The following is a 21,392-nucleotide window of genomic DNA, read 5'->3' as shown; positions in this document are numbered from 1 at the left end:
TATCAAAATGGATTCAGTCAGTTACACTCAGTTTACTCCGAAACGGTTTGTTGGGAAGGCAAGGTTTTCTGTTGGGTTTAGTGAGGCTCCTCCATACATAGCATACATGTGAAAGGGGGTGTAATGTAAATGTTTTGGGTGCCAAATGAAAGAGCCCTAGAGGCCTAACTTTCAAGTTCGCCTCGAAAATAAGGGAGTAAGTTCCAAAATGTTGCCACTGTTAGTTTTAATAGGTGTCTTTCTCAGAAACTATCTAACTAAAAAATTGAAAGCCACGAAGATGCAATCTAGATCTTCCAATAGATTTTAGTTCCGACATGTGCTTAAATAAAGTTAAAAATGGTATATTACTGTATTTTGAAATTTTATCAAAAAATACACCTTAAAATACAAAATGACATGAATGTCAATCATAATATGTTAAAGGCATAATACTAGAAATGGAAATCCTGCTATTATTAACAAAGTTATTGTAAGTATAAATTGTCTATTTCCTGGGAATTTACTGCACTATATATATATTGATATTGAGATACTCAGAACTCGTGTATACGAGGGGGGAAAGGGAGCAATTTATTTTGATCTTATTTAGGTTTTGTGTAAACACAAAACCTTATTAAAATCGTTTTACCGTCTGTCTGTCTGTCTGTCTGTCCGTCTGTCTGTCTGTCTGTCTGTCCGTCACACGCATTTTTCTCGGAAACGGTTACAGCGATTGACACCAAATTTGGTAGAAAGGTGGGAACTGTGAACGCTCACGCATACAGTGAGTTACATCCTCTTACGTCGAATTTAAGGGGGGGGGGTCCCCATACATGCAAAAAGGGGGTGTAATTTTTTTTTTCATCAAATATAGTCATGTGGGGTATCAAATTAAAGGTATCGGTTAGTACTTTTCGAAAACGGTCTTAGTTTTGACATTTGTTGGAAAGGGGGGGAGTGCGGGGGGTTGAAAGTGACCATTCCTTTACGGGGGCCATTCTCAGAAACTACCAAACCGAAAAATCTGAAAAAAATCAAGAGGCTGCCACTATATGGTGCCTGGGCTCCGAAATACCTTCCATACTGATATCTGCACAAATAAAGTTAATAATAGTAGTTATTTATAAATCCATTTCCGTTATTTGTGACCTATATACTGGTACAAAGTTTTCAGGTATCTAATTCAGATTCGTTAAAAACGAAATGATCGGATTGAGTCAGAAGCCTCGAAGAAATGCTAGGGCGTTCACCTCAGTCGACGCGGCAGGACATCCCAGTTCTCTCGAAAAATAGGCAAGGGTTCTTGACGCATGGACAGCGTCAGGACGCAAGTAAATTAGCGCGAGCAAAACAAAAATGTTATGGGTCTACACGATCAATATGGTATCCACCCTGGAAAACCGAGGAACTCGCAAGGGCCCCTGGGAAAAGGCGCATTGATATTTAGGTTTAACAAAAAACGCGATGGTCTGGTGCCAAAAGCTGTCTCATCTTCGTATATTTTATAGTGGGAATAGTAAAACGCAAATCGACTATATTCTCGGGAGATGCCGACATTTTACCGCTATTACAGACAGATTCTCATCATCAGCCGTTCATTGCCGTCTTGCAAATCAAGCCACCAATAAAACAGAAAACTGAAGAAAGAAGAATTACGAATTTGGAAGAATCGTAGAACCAAAGACACGGTTCACAAAGCAGCCTATGTGTAACCCTCGGGATCACCAAGTCATTAACCGAGATATTTAGCTTTGTAATGGCGATACTGAAATGAAGGTTTCTGAATAGAAACGCCCCTACCACAAGCTTCTTGGCGATAAAAAGCTCGCCAACTGGCAAATTAACAAGAATGCCAATTAGGAAGGAATAAAAGCGATGGCTGTTACGCGAGCGGTCAATTGCGAATGTCTTTACGATAAACTGGACACTCGGGATGACGCGAGAGATCTTTATCGACGTGTCAAAAGCCGATATGAACGCACGCAGGATATCGAACATTTATGTTGCATTAGTGGCAAGAACGGTATTTTGCTAAACGATCGACAAACCGCCAGGGATAAATGGCGAGAATATTGAAGACGGGGAAGCAATAAAAGGAATGAAATCGGGGAAAGCAACAGGACCTGACGACGTCGTATCTGAGCTCTAGAAAACAGAAAGCTGATCTAAAACTGTGGTTCAAGAAAGTAGAACACTATTTGACTGGCAAAAAGTACTATAGTTCCAATATGGAACAAGTCGGGAAACCGGAAGCTAGGCGCTTCAGGTATGAAAGGTTTTGTCTATTTCTTTTATAAAGAGATTTGAGTGTGCATTTGTCCCATTAGTATGTAGCACGTAATATATGCATATATATTATGTGAGAATATCCACTTTCAAGTGATATTGACATTCAAAGTCTTGAACTGAAAAGAAGCGGTTTTCACCAAATTTGGTAGAATCATGCTCTATGCTATAGCTTACATTATTGCAAATTTCGTGATTCTAGGAGGAACTTAAGAGGGGTTTTCCTGCCAATTACTAAAAATTATAGTAATGTACTATGGAGGGTATTTTAGGGCCTAGGCACCATATAGTGGCAGCCTCTTGATTTTTTTCAGATTTTTCGGTTAAGTAGTTTCTGAGCATGGATCCGTTAAAGAAATGATCCCTTTCAATCCCCCGCACTCCCCACCTTTCCAACAAGTGTCAAAACTAAGCTCGGCATAGAAAAGTACTAACTGAAACCTTTAATTTGATATCCCACATGACCATATTTAATGAAAAAAAATTCCCACCCCCCAGTTACATGTATGGGGACCACCCCTTAAATTAGACGTAAAAGGATGTAACTCCCTATATGCGTGAAAGTTCACAGTTCCCACCTTTCTACCAAATTTGGTGTCAATCGCTACAACCGTCTCCGAGAAAAATGCGTGTGACGGACAGACAGACAGACAGACAGTAAACCGATTTTAATAAGGTTTTGTGTTTACATAAAACCTGAAAAAGGAAGGTAGTTCAACAGAATGTTTAAATTAGTTTCGATCCGGTTACCGTTCCACACCATTAAGGTTTTTGAAAGCTTTCTTGACGTATAGGCGAAATCGTTCAAGTAACCGTGAATCAAGCGTGGTTTGTCAAGAACCGCGGAACCTCTGACACAATACACATTGTGCGGTTACTCATGGAGAAATACCGTGAAAAAATCGACCTCTGTACATTAACATTTCTGGATCTGGAAAAGTCGTTTGACCGTGTGCTACACGAACTTATCTGGTATGCTCTACGACAATACCTAATGTCAGAAGAACTCGTGCGCTGGCTTAAATGGCTTAACCGTGATTCGGAAAGTAAAGTTTAAAGTGTGGCGGGTGTGTCAAAACTGCTTCGTGTTTCTGTCGGCATTCATTAAGGAAGAGCCCTCTCGGCATTCCTCTTTGTTCTTATTATGAACACTGTCACACTGGACATCCAACGTCCAGTGCTCTACACACTGCTTTATGCGAAAGAAGTTTTCCTGGTGTCTTATAGCAAAAGACTATAAAAACCAATGAACAGCATCTCGCTACACGGAGACGAAGATTTTGCTTTTGGACTACTGGCGTAACACACCCTCGATATGGGGGGCTAACGAAAATTCGCTTGCTAACATTGGTCTGAACATTGAAGTCGATGGTACACGACTAAAAGACAGGTCGAAACAACAGTGCCTTAATACGATGGATGCATTCAGATCAGATCAGCCCTTTGACAGAACAAAAGGGCACAACCGATCATGGCGAGCCAACCCCGCTTGTGAACGGGACAACTGTTAAAAAAAAAGAATAAAAGATTTATAAATGATTTTTATTCCGAAGTAAAAGAAAATATTCAAATGTATACCCCGAAAGCCACCATGACAATTAGCTCCGTGTATGTATATGTATGTACACAATAAGCTGTGTTTGCCTTCAATTTGTACATATATTCATCTGTAAATATGTAATCCATGAAGGTTTGCTGGCTTATTTAAAACATTGTTCTTCACTTAATTCACACTTCACACAATTGTTTAAATTAATAAATAAAATGTTCAATACTTTACAGTGGTTTAACCTCTAAGGTTGTAGGTTCTTTTTTCATGCCTGCCATAATACATACAATGGCCGTAAAACATAGCAGTGTGACATCATGCATTATATTATCCTCAACATAATTTCTTTTATTCAATTTTTATTATAATAATTTGTTTGTTGTTAAATGTTACTTCCAGCGAAGGGTCCAAGTGGTTATAAATTACAGAAGATCACAATAACAGAACTTTTGAAAAAATTAATTTTTGTCAAAAAGTTGTCATTCAACCCGGTAAAAATAATAGCAATACGGAGTTTATTTTATTATTTTGCTATTGTCTTTTTCAAAAGACTGAGTTTGTAACCAGAACAATAAGTTTGGTCATTTGGAAATAAGATCGAATTTTTCGTATGCAAAATTGAGACGCGGACCAGATTGTACTCCGTTGAAACGAAATTCGAAGGAAGTTTATCAAGGAGGATAAAACATAAATAAAATATTCAAAGTTTACTTTCCTGCTTAGCTAAAATGATTGCAACTGCAGTCAAAAACAATTGAAACTCGTGGTCCAAAATCGGGTTTTATCATTTTTAGGCATAAAGTTTTCGAACAGAATGATTGTAAGCAACGTATATAAAAGACTTATAATGAGTTAAAATAGTTTGGAACAGATTGGCGTACCATAATTTGAACGACCGAAGTGCAAGGAATGAGCTACTTTTAAAAGCAACACATATTACAAAAAGAAAATGTTATGCAAAATAGCATCGAGAATGACCCTTTTAAAAATGAATGAACGCATTATCGATTAACGAAAGTAAAATCGTTCTTTTTTATCTCAATGGAGGAAGACAATTTGTTCGAGGTCCGCCGAATTATGACTACGGTTCTCGCTTGAAACGAAAACGATCAGGGTGGAGGTGCCAGAATCGTGAGGCTGGATATATGTAGGTCGGCTTTTCCCCCTATGGTGTTGGTCCAGTATATAAGATCAAGAGCCCCGTGGATCGAATACTTTTCAGGCGGTTATCCTCTCGTATGCTACATACGATATGCCTCCTAAATAAGTCCAACATACGGGTTGGAAATCTAAAGAATTGTTTTTGGACAATAAAATTGCCGGAATGTAGTAATGTAATTACCAGACATCAATCCAATAGAAAATCTTTAGAGGGACGTCTAACGACGGGAAAATTTTTTTTTTTAATATTGCATATATTATTGCAGGATGGAGCGTTTCTTTTTCCACATTTGCACATTTGCCAACTCAGATTTTTTTATGTGAACTAATATTGCAGTTTCATCCTTTGCAACTGAACGGCTTCCAACCTAGTAATACCTGAGTGCAAAATAAACACATCTACAGGTCAATCTCAATGAATATTTTTACTTGATACAACCACCCTTGAATATTCTCTAATACACTTTGTGATAATTACTACTGCTTATTGCAATGTAACGAACTATCAAGGTATTACCCCACTTGATAAATTGTTTCGGCGGTGATAGCATCCTAATCCTCCCTAAACACATTCGATGAAAGATTAATATCCTGCGAAATACAAGGCGATAAATATCTTTCTGAAAAATCAAGGGGGAGCGATTTCGGCAAAGCTGCACCCCGGTTCTCTCCTTACACTCAGTATGCGTTTGAACTTGTTTATTTGCCAACATGCTGCTATTAGTTGCTATATGATATACAATTCAAGGTTAATCTACGAATACTGAGCTGTGTTGAATTTTATTGCGTCCTAAAAATGATTTCAGAGTGAATTTAAATCTGGTCTAATCTTTTCTTTGTAAATGCAGTTTGTGCCGTCCAAAGCTCCCTGCAGCCTCAGTTGTACCTCCTTCTCTAACATTCTATTTGCACCTGCTGCGAATGTAAACTGTTTTTCACTTTCAGCTCTTCTTTGAGATTTTTACCTGTGACAACGATTGTCATTCGCTTCACGCGTGTGTATTACATACATATGCTACCTATACCTATATTTGTAGGCATTAAACCTCTTGCCTGTTGAAGGCGTTTATTTGGTCACGTGCCGGATATTAATGACAAATCCACTTGACAGTTGAAAATAGATCACTGGGTTTGATAAATTCAGAAGCTTCATGGAAACAATTAAGAGGGCATGGGAAGCAGCCCCTTCTATGGTTCTTATAGTGGAATTGCATTTTCGGGAACCATTTGGTTTGTTTGTTTGTTTTTTAGTAAAGTGTACATCAAGTCAGTTGTGCATGTAAACGGTGTACAACAGATATTTTATCGGGCACTAACGTCAGCTCAAATTAATAGTTTTGATCAATGATGATCATGAAAAGGAGGACAATACTTGCTTTATTATTACGGTGAATTCCTCAAACTGCAAATATTTGCGGAATAGTATAACAAGCTATGAAACTTCGCTTTCCATCCTCTCATTTGAAGCCGAATGTCAATAGAGGATAAATCAAATATAGACTGGATTTCTGATTCCCCAGCCAGTCACGAGCGGGATTGTAAAGTGTAGTTTTGAAGGTCGATGTATCAGGAATTGCGAACAAACTTTTGTGTCAACGCAGAAATGAGTAAGCAACAGGTCTATGACTGTGGCACAGTGGATTGGAACAAAGCGTCATGCATCAGAAATGTTTATTGGGCTGAAACCCGCTCTGAGTCGAACTACATTCCACCTCTAATCTCGTAGATAAGGGGAGTAGTTTGTAGCCTTTCCGAATGTGATTGGCAGCTCATTGTAAATCAAGTCACTTTGGAGGCGCTGATAAGTCATTGGAGTGTTCATGAAAAAGAAAAAGCATCTTGGCACTAAAAAGCCTAATAGCGGTGGATTCTAGATCACACTACAAATCTCGTGTTGACGAGGTGCAGATTCTCACAGGAATAATATAATATTTTATAGATAAAGTCCTTATTATCACAGCTCATTCACGTCTTGCTCCGGAATATGTTTCTCTTCAAGTCTTCTTCCCCCAAAAATATGCTCACTGAGAAATAGCTGCTTAAACTTTAATAAGTGTTTTAATCATATAGTCGTACTTGCATCTCCTTACCTATTTCTTGTGTACCATTCTTCACATAGATTTTGTAATAAAGTGGCTTTTTACTCCACGCTCGAAAGCAAAAACAACTCTGCAAAAATTTATATTCAAGTCTTCTACCACGATAAAGCATAAAATTTAATCAAAATGTCCTCAAAAGTGGGGATGATATGGGTTTCCATTTTCTCTTCAGGCCGCACTTTTTGCACGGATTTTCATACACACGTACACAAAGTCGTGAATGTGAGCGCACCTTTGTATGGAAGCAGGCGAAATGTAATAAAGACCCCGTATTTTAATTTAATTTTAAATGAAATGCCACAAAATGGGACATAAAAGATAATACCGCAAAGCTGGAAGAATTGCTTGAGTTTTTGACTGGCTGGCATTATCTTAAACAGTCGCAGGGACCTGCAATCATATTTTCCTAATATAATAAAAGGAAAAAATCCAACGAAATCAATGTTTTGAGCACTGTTGCCACGGGGATGTGATTAAATGAGAATGTTATTAGATTTTGAAATCGCTCCGCAAAATATTGAATGATTAATTTTGTTGGTCCTTTTGGCATTGCTAGTTTCCGTTTTTACAATATAATCTGCCATTATAAACAGTCCTGAGCCTGCTACAAAAAAGAAGAACAGGCTGTGATGGGAACAAGGCAGGAAAATTTAATAATTTTAATGAGTTTCAATGATTTCGTTCCCTGAATATATACATGACTATACAAGCCTTGAAATAAGCAAAACCTCTATATAGAACCAGTACAGAAACAGAATTCAAATGGCAGTAATCCGAAGAAGCGTTGAAGTATTCACTCACAATATGAAAAGAAAAATTGTGCAGGTTCCCACAATCCGATTCAATTAAAATCGGATAAATAAAGGCAAGAACAGTGTAGAATACTTTAATTTACATTGGCCGCGTGCCATCACGTTATTAAAACTACATTCAGTCAGTGTATTTTTAAAACCCTTAATAGAACTTACACATGTTCCAATATGTTCGCACCTAAAACGATATTACCTTCCTAAAAGATAGCCAGACAATATAGGGTGCAGAGAGGAAACCATTCCGCTCGCAATATAAATGTATATCACAGGATTACAGGATTATGTTTACGAGTCAATTCCTAGGCCCACGTCGGTCTATAATGTTATTCGTTCTCCCCTACATACACGCGCACAGCCGCCGGACTCCCTGCTGGTGTTTGTCTTACAGGGAAGTAGCAGGGTTCTTCTTCTTGGACTTAACCGAACTGTAAATGTCCAACAGGACTGCCAGTATATGAATGTTCACCCCTGGATTTAATTTGATGGTTTATCTTTGGTTGATCGAATTTACTGCTTCATTAAATGTTGACAGAGGCACGTCCTTTGATTTCGATTTGGGGTTTGCCTATATAGGGCCCAAGACACAAGTTCCAACTCAGAGGAAAGTTTCAAATAGCTTAGTATCGGTCGGAATAATGGCTCCTTAAGACCGCCAATAAACAATTCACTTGCTGTTATAGTTAAGCTAATAGTGTCGTAACAATTCGCTACTTTTAATTGACTGCCAACCAGGTTATTGGGCAACCATCATTACATCAGTTAACACAATAGCCGAAGAATTTTTGTATTTTTAGGTGAATGTTCGCAGTGTGACCACGAATGATGATTATGCATAACCAGCGTAAAGCAGATGGTTCGCAAAAATACAGGTATTGATCACACTATAAACTGATTATAAAAGTGTGAATAGTACCGCCAGCTGGATTAAGAATATATGCTTATTAGCAAGAAATGTTTTATGTTTTATATGGGAATAGAATTCTAGATTGAAAGAATAAAATGAAATGAAGCCATGTTTACTATAATCTCTGCCAAAAGTGCTACAATGCCGTTTGAGGGTAGGCGGGAGGAAAGTCATCACGGCAAATATGTGAGTATGGTGGTGTGTGATTTAAAATTAAACACAGTATTCCCACTTTCGCGTAAAAGTCAAATTATGCTCAAAGATAGACGTTTGTAATTGGCAATCTCCGAACCGCGACAGGTTTATAATAATCCTTTTCAGTATGCAGCATTGTACTTTGATGTTAATAATAATTTGGTACTCGGATTTATGCTTCTAACATATGCAGCGTACTAATTCTTGCACCGTGTCTTATATAGAATGCAATAGTACTCGTATTATATTATATAGCTAAGTTTCCCAGCGGGAACCTTAAAGGTGCATCTATGATTAATGACAATGGATCTTAGTGGAATCAGTGATGGAATTATCCTTCTAAATTCTTCTTTAGGAAGCTTGGTGGAAGCCGACTGTCTCGGCAATTGGTCTTTAGTCTTGATATGTATGTATTGATTGTAAGATTCTTTTGATTCGGAGCTTGTAGCAGGGACTTCTATCACTCAATGATTGAGGGCAGCACTACCGCATGGGGGCTGTTGATCCGCAATTCAGTTTTGGGCATTTACTGACCCTGGAAGAAAGTCTCTTGAAGATTTACTGGGTGAAGACTTCGGGTCGAGAAAGTACTGAACCTAGACAGCTTTGTAGAAATGTCTTCCAATATCGTCAAATTTTACTCTAAAGATAACTGAACCTTTTGAAGTCACGGTGGTAATTTTAAAAATAAACCTAGAAAGCATAATTTAAATAATTTTATGAATATAAAGTTAACGAAAAGACTGCACAAATTTTTTTTATTATCATATTCTATTCATTGAAAATCAAATGTCAATATTAATATCCTAACTTCCATTATTTTTTTGCGACCAAATCCAGGCCTACTCCGCCATGGAGAAAACCGGTGGTGGCAACTGTCGATCGAAATAAATTTTGAGTGATGTTAACTCCGCTGTGCCACAGGTCTATATTTGCTCTCCTAGGAAGTAAAGTGGAATCTTTCCATACCTATTTGTTTCTGGTTTTCGGGCATAAACTTCTTGAAAAATTTTCATTTGATGTGAGTAATTTTGGCAGTTAAACGGGTATGTCCTGGGTGGCTTAAGTGGTTAGACTGCTAGGCTGTTGTAGGGGACTGATCGCGGTTCAAATTTCACTGGTGGCAGAGTAGTCCGGTAGGTATGATTTCCTTAATCCAGGAAGGAACAATTAGATCCAACATTAATCTTTTGGAATCTAGGAGGAAGCAATATGAAAGCTTTTTACTGCTCCCGTACAATGGCATGTAATGTTAAATGAAACGAAGTGTCATGTAAAGGGAATGCATCCTCACCTTTCGAGGGAAGCTGTCGAGTAGATAAGTTGATGATGGCTCTTGTAAATACCTCAATGCAGTCAATAATTCTCTCACAGGTCGTCTGCGAGCCTTAACGGATCGTTTATGATACGAGAAGTTATACCTGCGCCTTAGGTAATAAGTAGCTTTGAGGAAAATACTCGGTAAAAGGTGAAGTGTGAATGGCCGATACACTGGGAGACCCTGGTGCTGGCGATAATCCTCTGTTTATGTCGACAAGGAAATGTCAGCATGGCCCTGCCGACGCGGTATTGGTGACGTGTACCAGAAGCCAGACTTTCAGGTTTGCATTGAATCGATTTTAGTAGATGTTCGGCTTATTGGGAAATGCACAGAAGCTGTGAAACGTGTACGCTGACGATATTGACATTCTGGGAAGAACAACAGCTTCCACAACGAAATCCGTGCATGGTTGTTGGCTGCCAAAAGCGCCTATTTCAGCTTAAAAAATTATTTCGCTCGAAGCGCCTCACCATCGGATCAAAGACCTTACTGTATAAGACTATGAACGTATTAGTCCTTATGTATTCCTAGGAAAGCTGGGTTATTAGCAAGAAAAATTGTGAACTCTTGGCCTAGTTCGAGAGAAGAATCGTACTAAAAATTTTTGGCCTCCTCTATGAGGATGGACAATCCCGCAGCCTGGCCCAGAGCAACCAAAAGTAATAACAAGTCGGGAAACCGGAAGCTAGACGCTTCAGGTATGAAAGGTTTTGCGTATTTCTTTTATAAAGAGATTTGAGTGTGCATCTGTCCTACTAGCATGTAGCACGTAAAATATGCATATATTATGTGAAAATATCCACTTTCAAGTGATATTGACATTCATAGTCTTAAATTTGCAGAGGAGCGACAGTTTTGACCTAGTATAACTTTGTTAGTGATAGTGCGATTTTCATCAAATTTGGCAAGATCATGCTCCATACTGTAGCCTACATTTCTGCAAAATTTTGTGACTCTAGGGTGAACTTAAGGGGGGTTTCCTGTCAATTACTAAAAATTACAGTAACATACTATTATTAACTTTATTTGAACAGGTATCGGTATGGAGGGTATTTCGGAGCCTAGGCACCATATAGTGGCAGCCCCCTGATTTTTTTCAGATTTTTCGGTTGGGTAGTTCCTGAGAATGGGTTCGTTAAAAAAAATGGCCACTTTCAACCCCCGTACTCCCCACCTTTTCAACAAAAGCCAAAACTAAGACCGGCTTCAAAAAATACTAACCGAGACCTTTAATTTGATACCCCACATGACTATATTTGATGAAAAAAAAAATTACACCCCCTTTTTGCATGTATGGGGACCCCCCCCTTAAATTCGACGTAAGAGGATGTAACTCACTGTATGCGTGAGCGTTCACAGTTCCCACCTTTCTACCAAATTTGGTGTCAATCGCTGTAACCGTCTCCGAGAAAAATGCGTGTGACGGACAGACAGACAGACAGACGGACAGACAGACAGACAGTAAACCGATTTTAATAAGGTTTTGTGTTTACACAAAACCTTAAAAATGATCGACTGATCTCACATTTGGTGACTGCTATCCCACAACTGATGAACGCAGGGGGACTATGTGAAGAGTTTACGGAGGAAGATATCGAAGAACTAATTAAATCCAAGGGACCTTGGACCAACGAAGATCTTTTGGAAATAACCAAACAGGAAGAGGATTGAAGAAACTCGCCAATCTTCAAGAAAAACCGCGGGTTTTGTCTACAAACATTTTGCTGGATGATTTACTGCTAATACAAAATTAATTTGGAGATGGTTATGAAAGTGAAAATTGTCGAAGATGGAGTAAATTGTTGCCCGCAGTTATTGATGGGAAAGAACCGAAAAGCATCGCACCCAATAATACACTTCCATCCAGCCACTTCCATCGTATAAATTATATCTGCTCTCTGACTAAACCCTGGAGCTCTCAATTTGGGAAAAGTCCCGAGTAATCTGATATTTCTAGTTGACGTGGTCTTCACAACTTTACCTCTTCTGTTAGGGGCACTCCCTACTGACTGCGTGTAAGCTATATCCGATTCATAACAATTGCAAAAGGACGCATTTCCCCCGGTTATAACTTTTACCGGCTGACCTTACGATTGTCGGTTATTCTAGACCAAAATTTGCCTTCCAGAATTTGTATAGGAATTATAATATAAAATATAATAAGATACTCGCTTTCCCCATTTATGGTCAACATGATTGATTGATTATTACTGATTTTGATGATCCTGGCGGGACATTCCGGGGTTAAAGTAAGTATAATGGTTGGAATCTGGTCCGTTTCTGTAGTGTCGGTGTCGGTTCAAGAACTGCGGAATTACTGACGCAATCCACGCTTCGCGGTTACTCATGGACAAACACCATGAGAAGCATCGCCCTTTTTACATTGCATTTCTGGATCTAGAGAAAGCATTAACAATTGTGTGTGACACGAGCTCATCTGGTATGCCCTTCGACAACACTTAGTGCCAGAAGAACTCATGCGCTGGGTCAACCTCCTCTACCACGATCCGAAAAGTAAAGTTCGAAGGGAGGCGAGTGTATCAAAACCGCTTTTTGTCTCTGTTGATGTTCATCAAGAAAATGCCCTTTCACCACTTCTCTCTAGTGTTGTTATGGACATCGTCCCACGGGACATCCAACGTCCAGCGCCCTGTACACTGCTTTATGCAGATGATGTTTCCCTAGCATCTGATAGCAAAAATGATCTCGAGCAGCTTGTCCAAAAATGGAATTGCCGCCTCATGCAACACAGTCTCAGATTGAATCCTGAATACAAATGAATTTTTGACGATCGATCCTATGAAACAGGCGCTATCACCGTCAATGGCATAGGCCCGCTTAAAGCTGAGCGATTTAAATATTTTGGCTCAAAGGCACCATCCAATGGAGAACTGCATTGAGAAATTGCTTCACGCATTACCGCAACCCAAGGAAACAAGGGAACAAGTGGTTCGCGAAATATCGGCATTTGCAAGACCATTAAATATCACTAACAAATAGAAAAAAACAAGGCTTAATTATTTGAAATAATTTAATCGCTAGAAACACGACGAAATTACACGTAGAGAACTCACTTGCCAAGATTGGTGTGAGCATCAAAGTTGAGGATGAGCGACGAAAAGGCCGGCCAAAACAACGGTAGAGATGGGGATTTGAAAGCCTAGCGATTACATTCGGATTAGGCTTTTGATCAAACAAAATGGCGAAACTGATCAAGTCGAGCCGACCCCACTTGTGAACAAGACAAGGGCTGAAGAAAAACAAGAAGGTGCCGGTTGAAACTGAAGAGAAATAGAGTTTTTATCCCGTTCACTGACAGGGTTTGCACGTGAAACGCTAATGGGTTCTACGAGGTTCTAGAGGAAAATGAAATCTGCTTTAGCAAAAGACCACCGGAACCAGTATTGGCTAAGGCTCTCTTCATAAGCCTGGAACAAGGTTTCTATAATGACAGGTGGCAGAGTTTAATTGCTGCTAGGCATACCAAACTTTTGCTATCAGCACCTAACACGCATAGTGCAAAGTTCACACTGTCGAAAAGCGAGAAAACTTGCAGGAGTGTTGTTGGCATTCTGACAGGCCATAATTTACTAGCTGGACATGTGTTCAAAATAGGAATTGTACGAAATGATACGTTTCTTTTGTGTAATGCCCCGCCTATGGACGCATCAGACATCAGATCTTTAGTGATGATGTGCTCTAGTTGTAACGGGTAGCATCACATCCACTAACGGAAATCCTATGATATATAAACGAATTCGGGATATTCTGCTAGACGAGGGAGTCGAGTACAATGAGCCGCCACGCTCTGAGTGCTTAGAAGCTATAGCTTCTCTCCTACCACAAACACACACAATGGGTTTCGCTCGCCTGAATCGAATTGTTACATCTATCGACCGTCAACTTGACCTAGGTGAAGTCCAGATGATTGCGAGTCAATCTCGCCTAGTCATCGCCAAGGGCGCTAGTTGTGGAGCATTCCTTTACTTAAACTGTGCTGATGTAGTAGATAGTTTTACTATTGCCTGAGGCCACTGATCTGTGGTAACAGTGGCAATATCCATTATACTGAAGTCGGTCGGAAGAAACTTTTTTTTTTCACATTTAGCCGAAGATATTGATAAGTAGAAGTCCGTGCCTGTTGGGAAAATGGACGAATTGCTTGACACCCTCTCTATGTGTGCCGAATAATGAAGTCATCCACAATGATAATGAACTCTTCTTAAGACACGTTGGCAGAATTTGACTCGAGCAGCAGTCAAAAGGCAGTGGAATTTGTATTGTGATTTGACGTGGACGTACTAGTCGACTCAGCTGTGAATGAGTATCTGAGTCAAATCATGATAACAATATCGGGTGAGCGCAATGCTGACCACATTGCCTCTTATAGGTGACTGTAATTCTGTAGTGTGCTGCCGTCTTGAATGAAGTGCTCTAACATATTTCAAGACCCTGATCCAATTGGATTGCTGAGCCGATTATTATTAAATAGACTATAAAAGTGATTTACTGAGTGACTTTCTTATTGCACCTGACAAGAGCTTCACAGCCATTAAAATGCAGTTATGCAAACAAAAATATTGGAAATTTCTTGTTTAGGGAGCACTTCTTATGAGGATATATCAAGATTTGTTTGAATGTAGTTCTTAATGGACCAGACAATCAGTAAATTTCTAAAGATTTGGATATCTGCAATCATATTTTCTAAGTATAATTGTGTGGATAAATTCGTGAAAGTATTTTGTATTTTTCATTTTGAAGCTACAGGAACCAACAACAATCTAGTTCCAAACGAGCTCCACTGTTGAATACATTATTGCAGGAGGTAGCGTTCTATATCGAAATAATCTCTTCAATCACGCCGCATGATATAAACCTCTAATTTATATGAAAATTACCCTCCCGGTAATCTGATGTGCAAATCCCGACATAAACTTGAGCGATTTCCAGGACATCAAAGTCATATATTCACCACAGTGGGTGGTGTGAGTGGTGCGGATACAACTAACGAAGCACGGGGAGGCATTTCCTGGATTAAATATTCATCACCCTCCCCAGTCCTTAGCCACTGATTATCTAGGAGCATTCCGAAAAAGATGTGTGACGTCTCTTGAAAGAACATTGTGAGTTACGGAGGAAGACGAGGTTCGTGTGGCTGCTCTGGAATCCTGAATTAGTCGTGAAAAGTGAATCATTCAAAGCTTACCCATTCTCTCCATGTTGGCCGGTTTGGAACAAGGACATTGTGATTGGAAAGCACATGCTGCCGTCACAAACAGATGTCTCCTAATGGAAGCGATCGATTAGCACTGACAACTGCTTTCCAGACACTTTTCTTCTCCACTGACCAGGCTCGCCCACATTGATGAGCCGACGACTGTGCGTGTGTCAGTTTCATTAATCGATTCTATTTCCATTATTTTCTTCATTTGCATCTGACAAAAAGGTGATTCACTTACACCTTACCTTCAGTTTACGCATTTTTACTACAACAGGAAAGGTTCTGCTAGTTGTTTATCACTGTCAGAATGGTTGTAATCTAATAACAAGGCAACAAATAATAAAAATATGATAATACTCACATATCAATTTCTGGGCAGGAAAAGTGTTTTAATTTGACATGAACCTCCTTTATAGAATTTTAGTTTTCAATCCGCAACATTTGGCAAATTTTTTTTCTCTCAAAATATCGTGGTGGTGGGACTCAATTAGTACTTTTCGAGACTGGTCCCATTTTTAAGGTTTTGTGTAAACACAAACCTTATTAAAATCGGTTTACTGTCCGTCTGTCTGTCTGTCCGTCACACGCATTTTTCTCGGAGACGGTTATAGCGATTGACACCAAATTTAGTGCAAAGGTGGGAACTGTGAACGCTCATGCATACAATGAGTTACATCCTTTTACGATGAATTTAAGAGGGGGTCCCCATACATGCAAAAGGGGGGTGTAAATTTTTTTTTCATCAAATATAGTCATGTGTGGTATCAAATTAAAGGTCTCGGTTAGCATTTTTCGAAGCCAGGCTTAGTTTTGACTTTTGTTGAAAAGGTGGGGAGTGCGGGAGGTTGAAATTGGTCATTTTTTTAACGAACCCATTCTCAGGAACTACCAAACCGAAAAATCTGGAAAAAATCAGGGGGCTGCTACTATATGGTGCCTAGGCTCCGAAATACCTTCCATATCGATACCTGTTCAAATAAAGTTAATAATAGTATATTACTATAATTTTTAATAATTGACAGGAAAACTCCCCTTAAATTCACTATGAATGTCAATATTACTTGAAAGTGGCTATTTTCACATAATATATGCATATTTTACGTGCTACATGCTAATCGGACAAATGCACACCCAAATCTCTTATAAAAGAAATACACAAAACCTGAAGCGTCTAGCTTCCGGTTTCCCGACTTGTTTGTACTTAATAGTGGTGGCATTTGCGTGCTCTCCTCCAGAAGAAAGATAACCGCTGAAAGAATACTCGCATCTACTTCGCGTAAGGGAGTACACTGAAAAGTTAATGGACAAATCGTTGGAATTCACAGCGTTGACCATTTCATAGATGATAATGGAATAATGTACGAAATTAAGCCCGTTAATTCTACATTTCAATAATTTCGTTAACAGAGAGTGTATGCCTTTGCAATACTTTGCGCATTAGAAACTTTCAAGAGAAAGTAACTGTTGGTGTACAACTATGCCAAATATCACGGATAATGACCAGGTAAACTTTAAGAGAAATTTGAGGTTATCGTCAAGTTGCGAATTTTTCCAAACTGGTTTTGATCACCTAAAGATGCTAGAAATTTTGGATAGACTTTGCAGTCGCGGGTATAGTCGTCAAGCGTGCACTTATTGTAGACCGCCTTCGAATCAACGAAAAGGGACCTTTTCTTATCAATCGTTCTTTCATGTGTGGTGGAGCTGGTTTGTTTGTCTCCCCCGGTTTCTTTTGCAATGTTGAAAAAAACATTGTACCTTCCGAAATGACCGTAGATTTTTAATTCGACGATCATCTGCAACCACTTTCAGAAGCTTGTTAAAAGTTAAGAAGAGAGTAAAGTTACCTTCAATACACGTCCCGAGCCGTACTGATAATTTTTGTACTACTAACCCCGTTTGCGAAGAAAGGAAAAATCAGTGTTCCCTGAGAGTTGAAGCTTAAGAATACACTCAAAGGTTCTGCAGGTCTGATTCAGAATTTTTCAGACAAAATTTAGTAATTTCCAAGCTAGCTTCAGATTTTTCCAAATCAATTTCCGAATTTTCCATTTCAAATACAGATTTTTCATTTTCTATTTCAGAACTTTTTCAATATTCTACTATCAAGTTCTACACCAGTTTTCTCCCACTGGATAAAGACGGAGACCAATATATTCTCAGGCCAGTTCATTAAAGCAAATAATGATAGAAAATTGATGAGTAGCTCAGATTTTTGCAAACAAAGCCAACCCTATCCTTGCCCAGTGAGAAAAAGTTTATATAAAGCTTTATAGTAAAATATCGAGAAAAATTGGAATTGAAAATGGAAAAGTCATAATTTGAATTGGAAAATCCTGAAAGAGACTTGGAAAAGTCTGAAATTAGTTTGGAAAGTTCTGAATTGATTTGGAAAATTCCGAATTTAACTTGCAAAACATATATATATACCCGATATTCGATGTAGTACTGATATTTTATCGATTAGGGAGTAGTAATTTGATAGTTACTATTAACAGTGCCATTTCCATCAAACTTTCCAGTATGTTGCTCCATATTAAAAGCTATGATATATCTTTGCAATTTTATGAATTTAAGATGAACTCAGTATATGTTTCGGAAATTGTCCCGAATCTCAAAGTATTATTTCCATTCTGGCGTGACCACAACGCACCATGTTTAGGGCAAGTGGAGTTTTGTGTATCAAGTGTAAATCACTGAAGTGTCTAATTGGACCATACCTTCTCATATTTCTGGTATTTGGTTTTATTTGGTTTTACTATTATTATCGGTTAGAATAGTTTGTGAAAAACGGAGAACCGTAGTTCTGACACCCTATTGTACCCCCTTCTAAAGAACGGTAAAAATTCCACCTCAGCGACCTCAGCCTTCTTCACAAAAACTGTTAACTGCCGGCAGGTGTTAAAATTTTTAAATTCGCTCTTTAGAGCAGAGGACAATGGAAGCCAAAAACAGACTGTAGTAATAACATTGTGGAGCCCACTTTGGTCGACTGAGTTTAAACCGAATCTACTAGCAGTACTACACAGTTAACATGATAAGAACTACTATTAAGTACTGAAAATGGTGCTTGACTCTTGGAACATTTAAAGGATGCCACCTTGTTAATTTTGACACCCTTGATTCTACATCGCTGCGATGTCTGTTTGTTTGGCGTCCACACAGCCCATTCGTTTTTATAGTTATTTTTTCCCAAATTTCTATCTTCGATGGGATTGTGCTTCAGCTTCGCTATCATAATTTAATGCTGTGCAAGTAATAAGCTTACAGCGCCGGAGATCAAACCCGGACCAACGAGATCTTGAAACTAACGCTCTACTCGCTCCACCATCGCGCCGTCAAAGTACAAGGTGGAAAAGACGTTTCAATCTTTAATTTTAGCAGTAAAAAGTTTTGTGTCAACATAGATCACAATTTAGAGCGTAATATCGAAAAGTTAATGAAGAACCATATATAATCAACAAAGTTATAATAGATCAAACTTGCCTCTTTTGTTTATACATATTTATTGCACCTTAAGATATTATAGAAGTCGGTATCACAATAAGGTAAAGGAAGGGAAACATAAAGGTCAAACCAAAAATTAAAAAATTCAGAAAATATTGTCAAAACAATAATTGATCGAAAAATTATAAACTAAAATAAAAATAAAATAAATAAAAGAAAAAAATAATTTGGAAACCGAAAGAATAGTAATAGTCCACGGCGGTCAGGTTTGTACGTTCGTAGTGTCTATTCAGTTTGTACTTGAGACTATTCACTTTAGTATCAGCCTTAGAGTACAGAAAAGTTACGCGAAAAAAAAAACTAAACTGACTTAATGTAATTTTGTTAACGTTAGTAGAATTTTAAACAAACTGTACAGTATCCTACTTCATATGTGTGCACATACTCTTGCACTCCTTTTATCATTAACAATGATCAACAATCAGTTAATCGATTTACTTCCAGTATCATGACCCACTCAGTTTTCATCCATCTGGGGTTTCTCCTAGCCTTTTCTCAGTACTATCCTACATCATATTTACATTGAATTCATTAAGTATGCGCTCTGCTACGTTTAATCACACAATGGACCATCATCCACTCACTGAGCATAGAAATAATTAAACTCCAATAAACTAATAACATTTTGTTGTTCGGGTTCCCCTCTACATATGTAGGGCCCATAAACAATTCAGGTTGATTGACTGATTGAGGTTTGGCTTACCTGTACTCTTGATTCGGTCAGTCCGATTCGCATCGCAATCTCCTCCCGCATGAAAATGTCAGGATAGTGGGTTTTCGTGAAGCATCTTTCAAGCTCATTCAGCTGGGCAGGTGTGAAGCGTGTTCGATGCCTTTTCTGCTTCCCTGATTTTTCTGAATTCTGAAAAAAATGCAGGATACGGAAGTGTGCAGCAAGTTAGAATTTGATTGAAAATTGCTCTCTGCTTGAAACGTACTTGGTCTTGCTGCATCGAGTGTGGCTCACATAATCCACTGGAAACATGTAATCGTCCCGAGGAACCGTTTGTGTCTGGCGTAGGAGTTGTAGGAACTTGGCCGAAGTTGTTCCCGTGCAGCGACGTTAATGCAGACTTGGGTAGATCGCAATCCTTAGATCCTGTAATTGAACCATAAATTGAGTTACCATTTTATGACTTTCCTATAAAAACGTATTTGAATGATATACCAGTTGACCTAGGGTTGCTAAATGCCGTTCATATTTATAGTTGAAGGGAAAAATCAATCATGGAATTCAAGGCTCGGCTACAAGTTGACGATCGAAGTCAACAGCCCCCCATTCTTAATACAAAAATAATTAGCTCTGTATTGAATAGTATGTTTATCTAATCCCATTGCGAATCACGAGCTTTCGAAATATACCAAATTATTCCTGCCCTACCTTGGCACTCATAACTGAAATTCACAAGCACCTAAACATCCTTTCCAGGAGTAATATTCCGCTTCGCTGAATAAAATTATTTCGGCTGGTAGCAACATGGATTTGCTAGGTGGAAGTGGGATATGTACAAATTTGCATTCCGGGCCCTTGGAACAATACCTTTCGTAGTATTATCGCTAAGCTGCTATGCAATATTTTCCGGGCGATTATTTTACACCGAAAAGATTTGAACTAATCCAAGCAATTTCGCAATTAGCTACCCGTCTATGTGCGAGTTTAAAACGTAGTGGCTAGAAGGTAACTGTAGGCCATCCACTAAAATCTTGTTAAAATTTTAGCTGGCAATAGCGATATTGAACTACATACCCGGAATATCTGAATGCAAAGCAGATAAACAAACAACGAACGAGTGGCCGACAAATATGTATTTTAAGAAGGGCTTTGCCGGCGCGCCTCGCACCTTCTGTAATTCCATTTTCGACTATCCTGCCTTAATTCCTTTAATTAGAATCCGCATCCGACTTAATTGTAAACGTTTAATTATGCACGCCATTAATTCATATTTTAATTAATTAATTGCCTTCCGCCGATTTATTAAATAAGTTGCAATCGTGTAATTGGAATAAATGGCCCTGCCACTATACGAGGATGCAACAACTTGCCGGAGTAATTGAATGGGCTCTCTTGGATAGTGCACGCAATGAAATTATAATTTATTAAAAATGTGACAATTTCACGGATAGATTTACATTGTAACAGTAGCAATACGTGCTAAGTAGGTGCTTGCGGTAATGTGCCTGTGAAGTGAGTTATTATATTTTCGCCAGGCATATTTCACTGCATACACAGAGCAACAAGCATGTAAATGGTACCACAAATAGTCGTACCATGTTCTTAGTTAACGTCAATGGTATCGCTTGGTTCGTAGCTCCGAAATCCCACAAACCTGAAAGGCAGAACTCTACTGAAGTCAG

At 38.7% G+C, this 21,392-nt stretch overlaps 1 protein-coding gene across 4 annotated transcripts in view; it reads right to left on the bottom strand.

The window, feature by feature from the left end:
- Positions 1–21,392, bottom strand: part of LOC119646912 (homeobox protein orthopedia) — a 108,257-nt gene that overhangs the window by 58,260 nt on the left and 28,605 nt on the right. For all 4 annotated transcript variants that reach the window (XM_038047585.1, XM_038047583.1, XM_038047584.1 and 1 more), the window contains 2 exons: positions 19,976–20,136; positions 19,741–19,899 (listed from right to left, as the gene is read on the bottom strand). In XM_038047585.1, the coding sequence (XP_037903513.1) occupies positions 19,741–19,899; positions 19,976–20,136 (320 nt within the window). The remainder of the gene's footprint in view (positions 1–19,740; positions 19,900–19,975; positions 20,137–21,392) is intronic.

Source organism: Hermetia illucens, chromosome 1 (assembly GCF_905115235.1).
Source record: "Hermetia illucens chromosome 1, iHerIll2.2.curated.20191125, whole genome shotgun sequence".
Classification (NCBI taxonomy): Eukaryota; Metazoa; Arthropoda; class Insecta; order Diptera; family Stratiomyidae; genus Hermetia; species Hermetia illucens.
The sequence above is the reverse complement of the archived record's forward strand: the minus strand, read 5'-3'. Positions and strand labels throughout refer to the sequence as shown.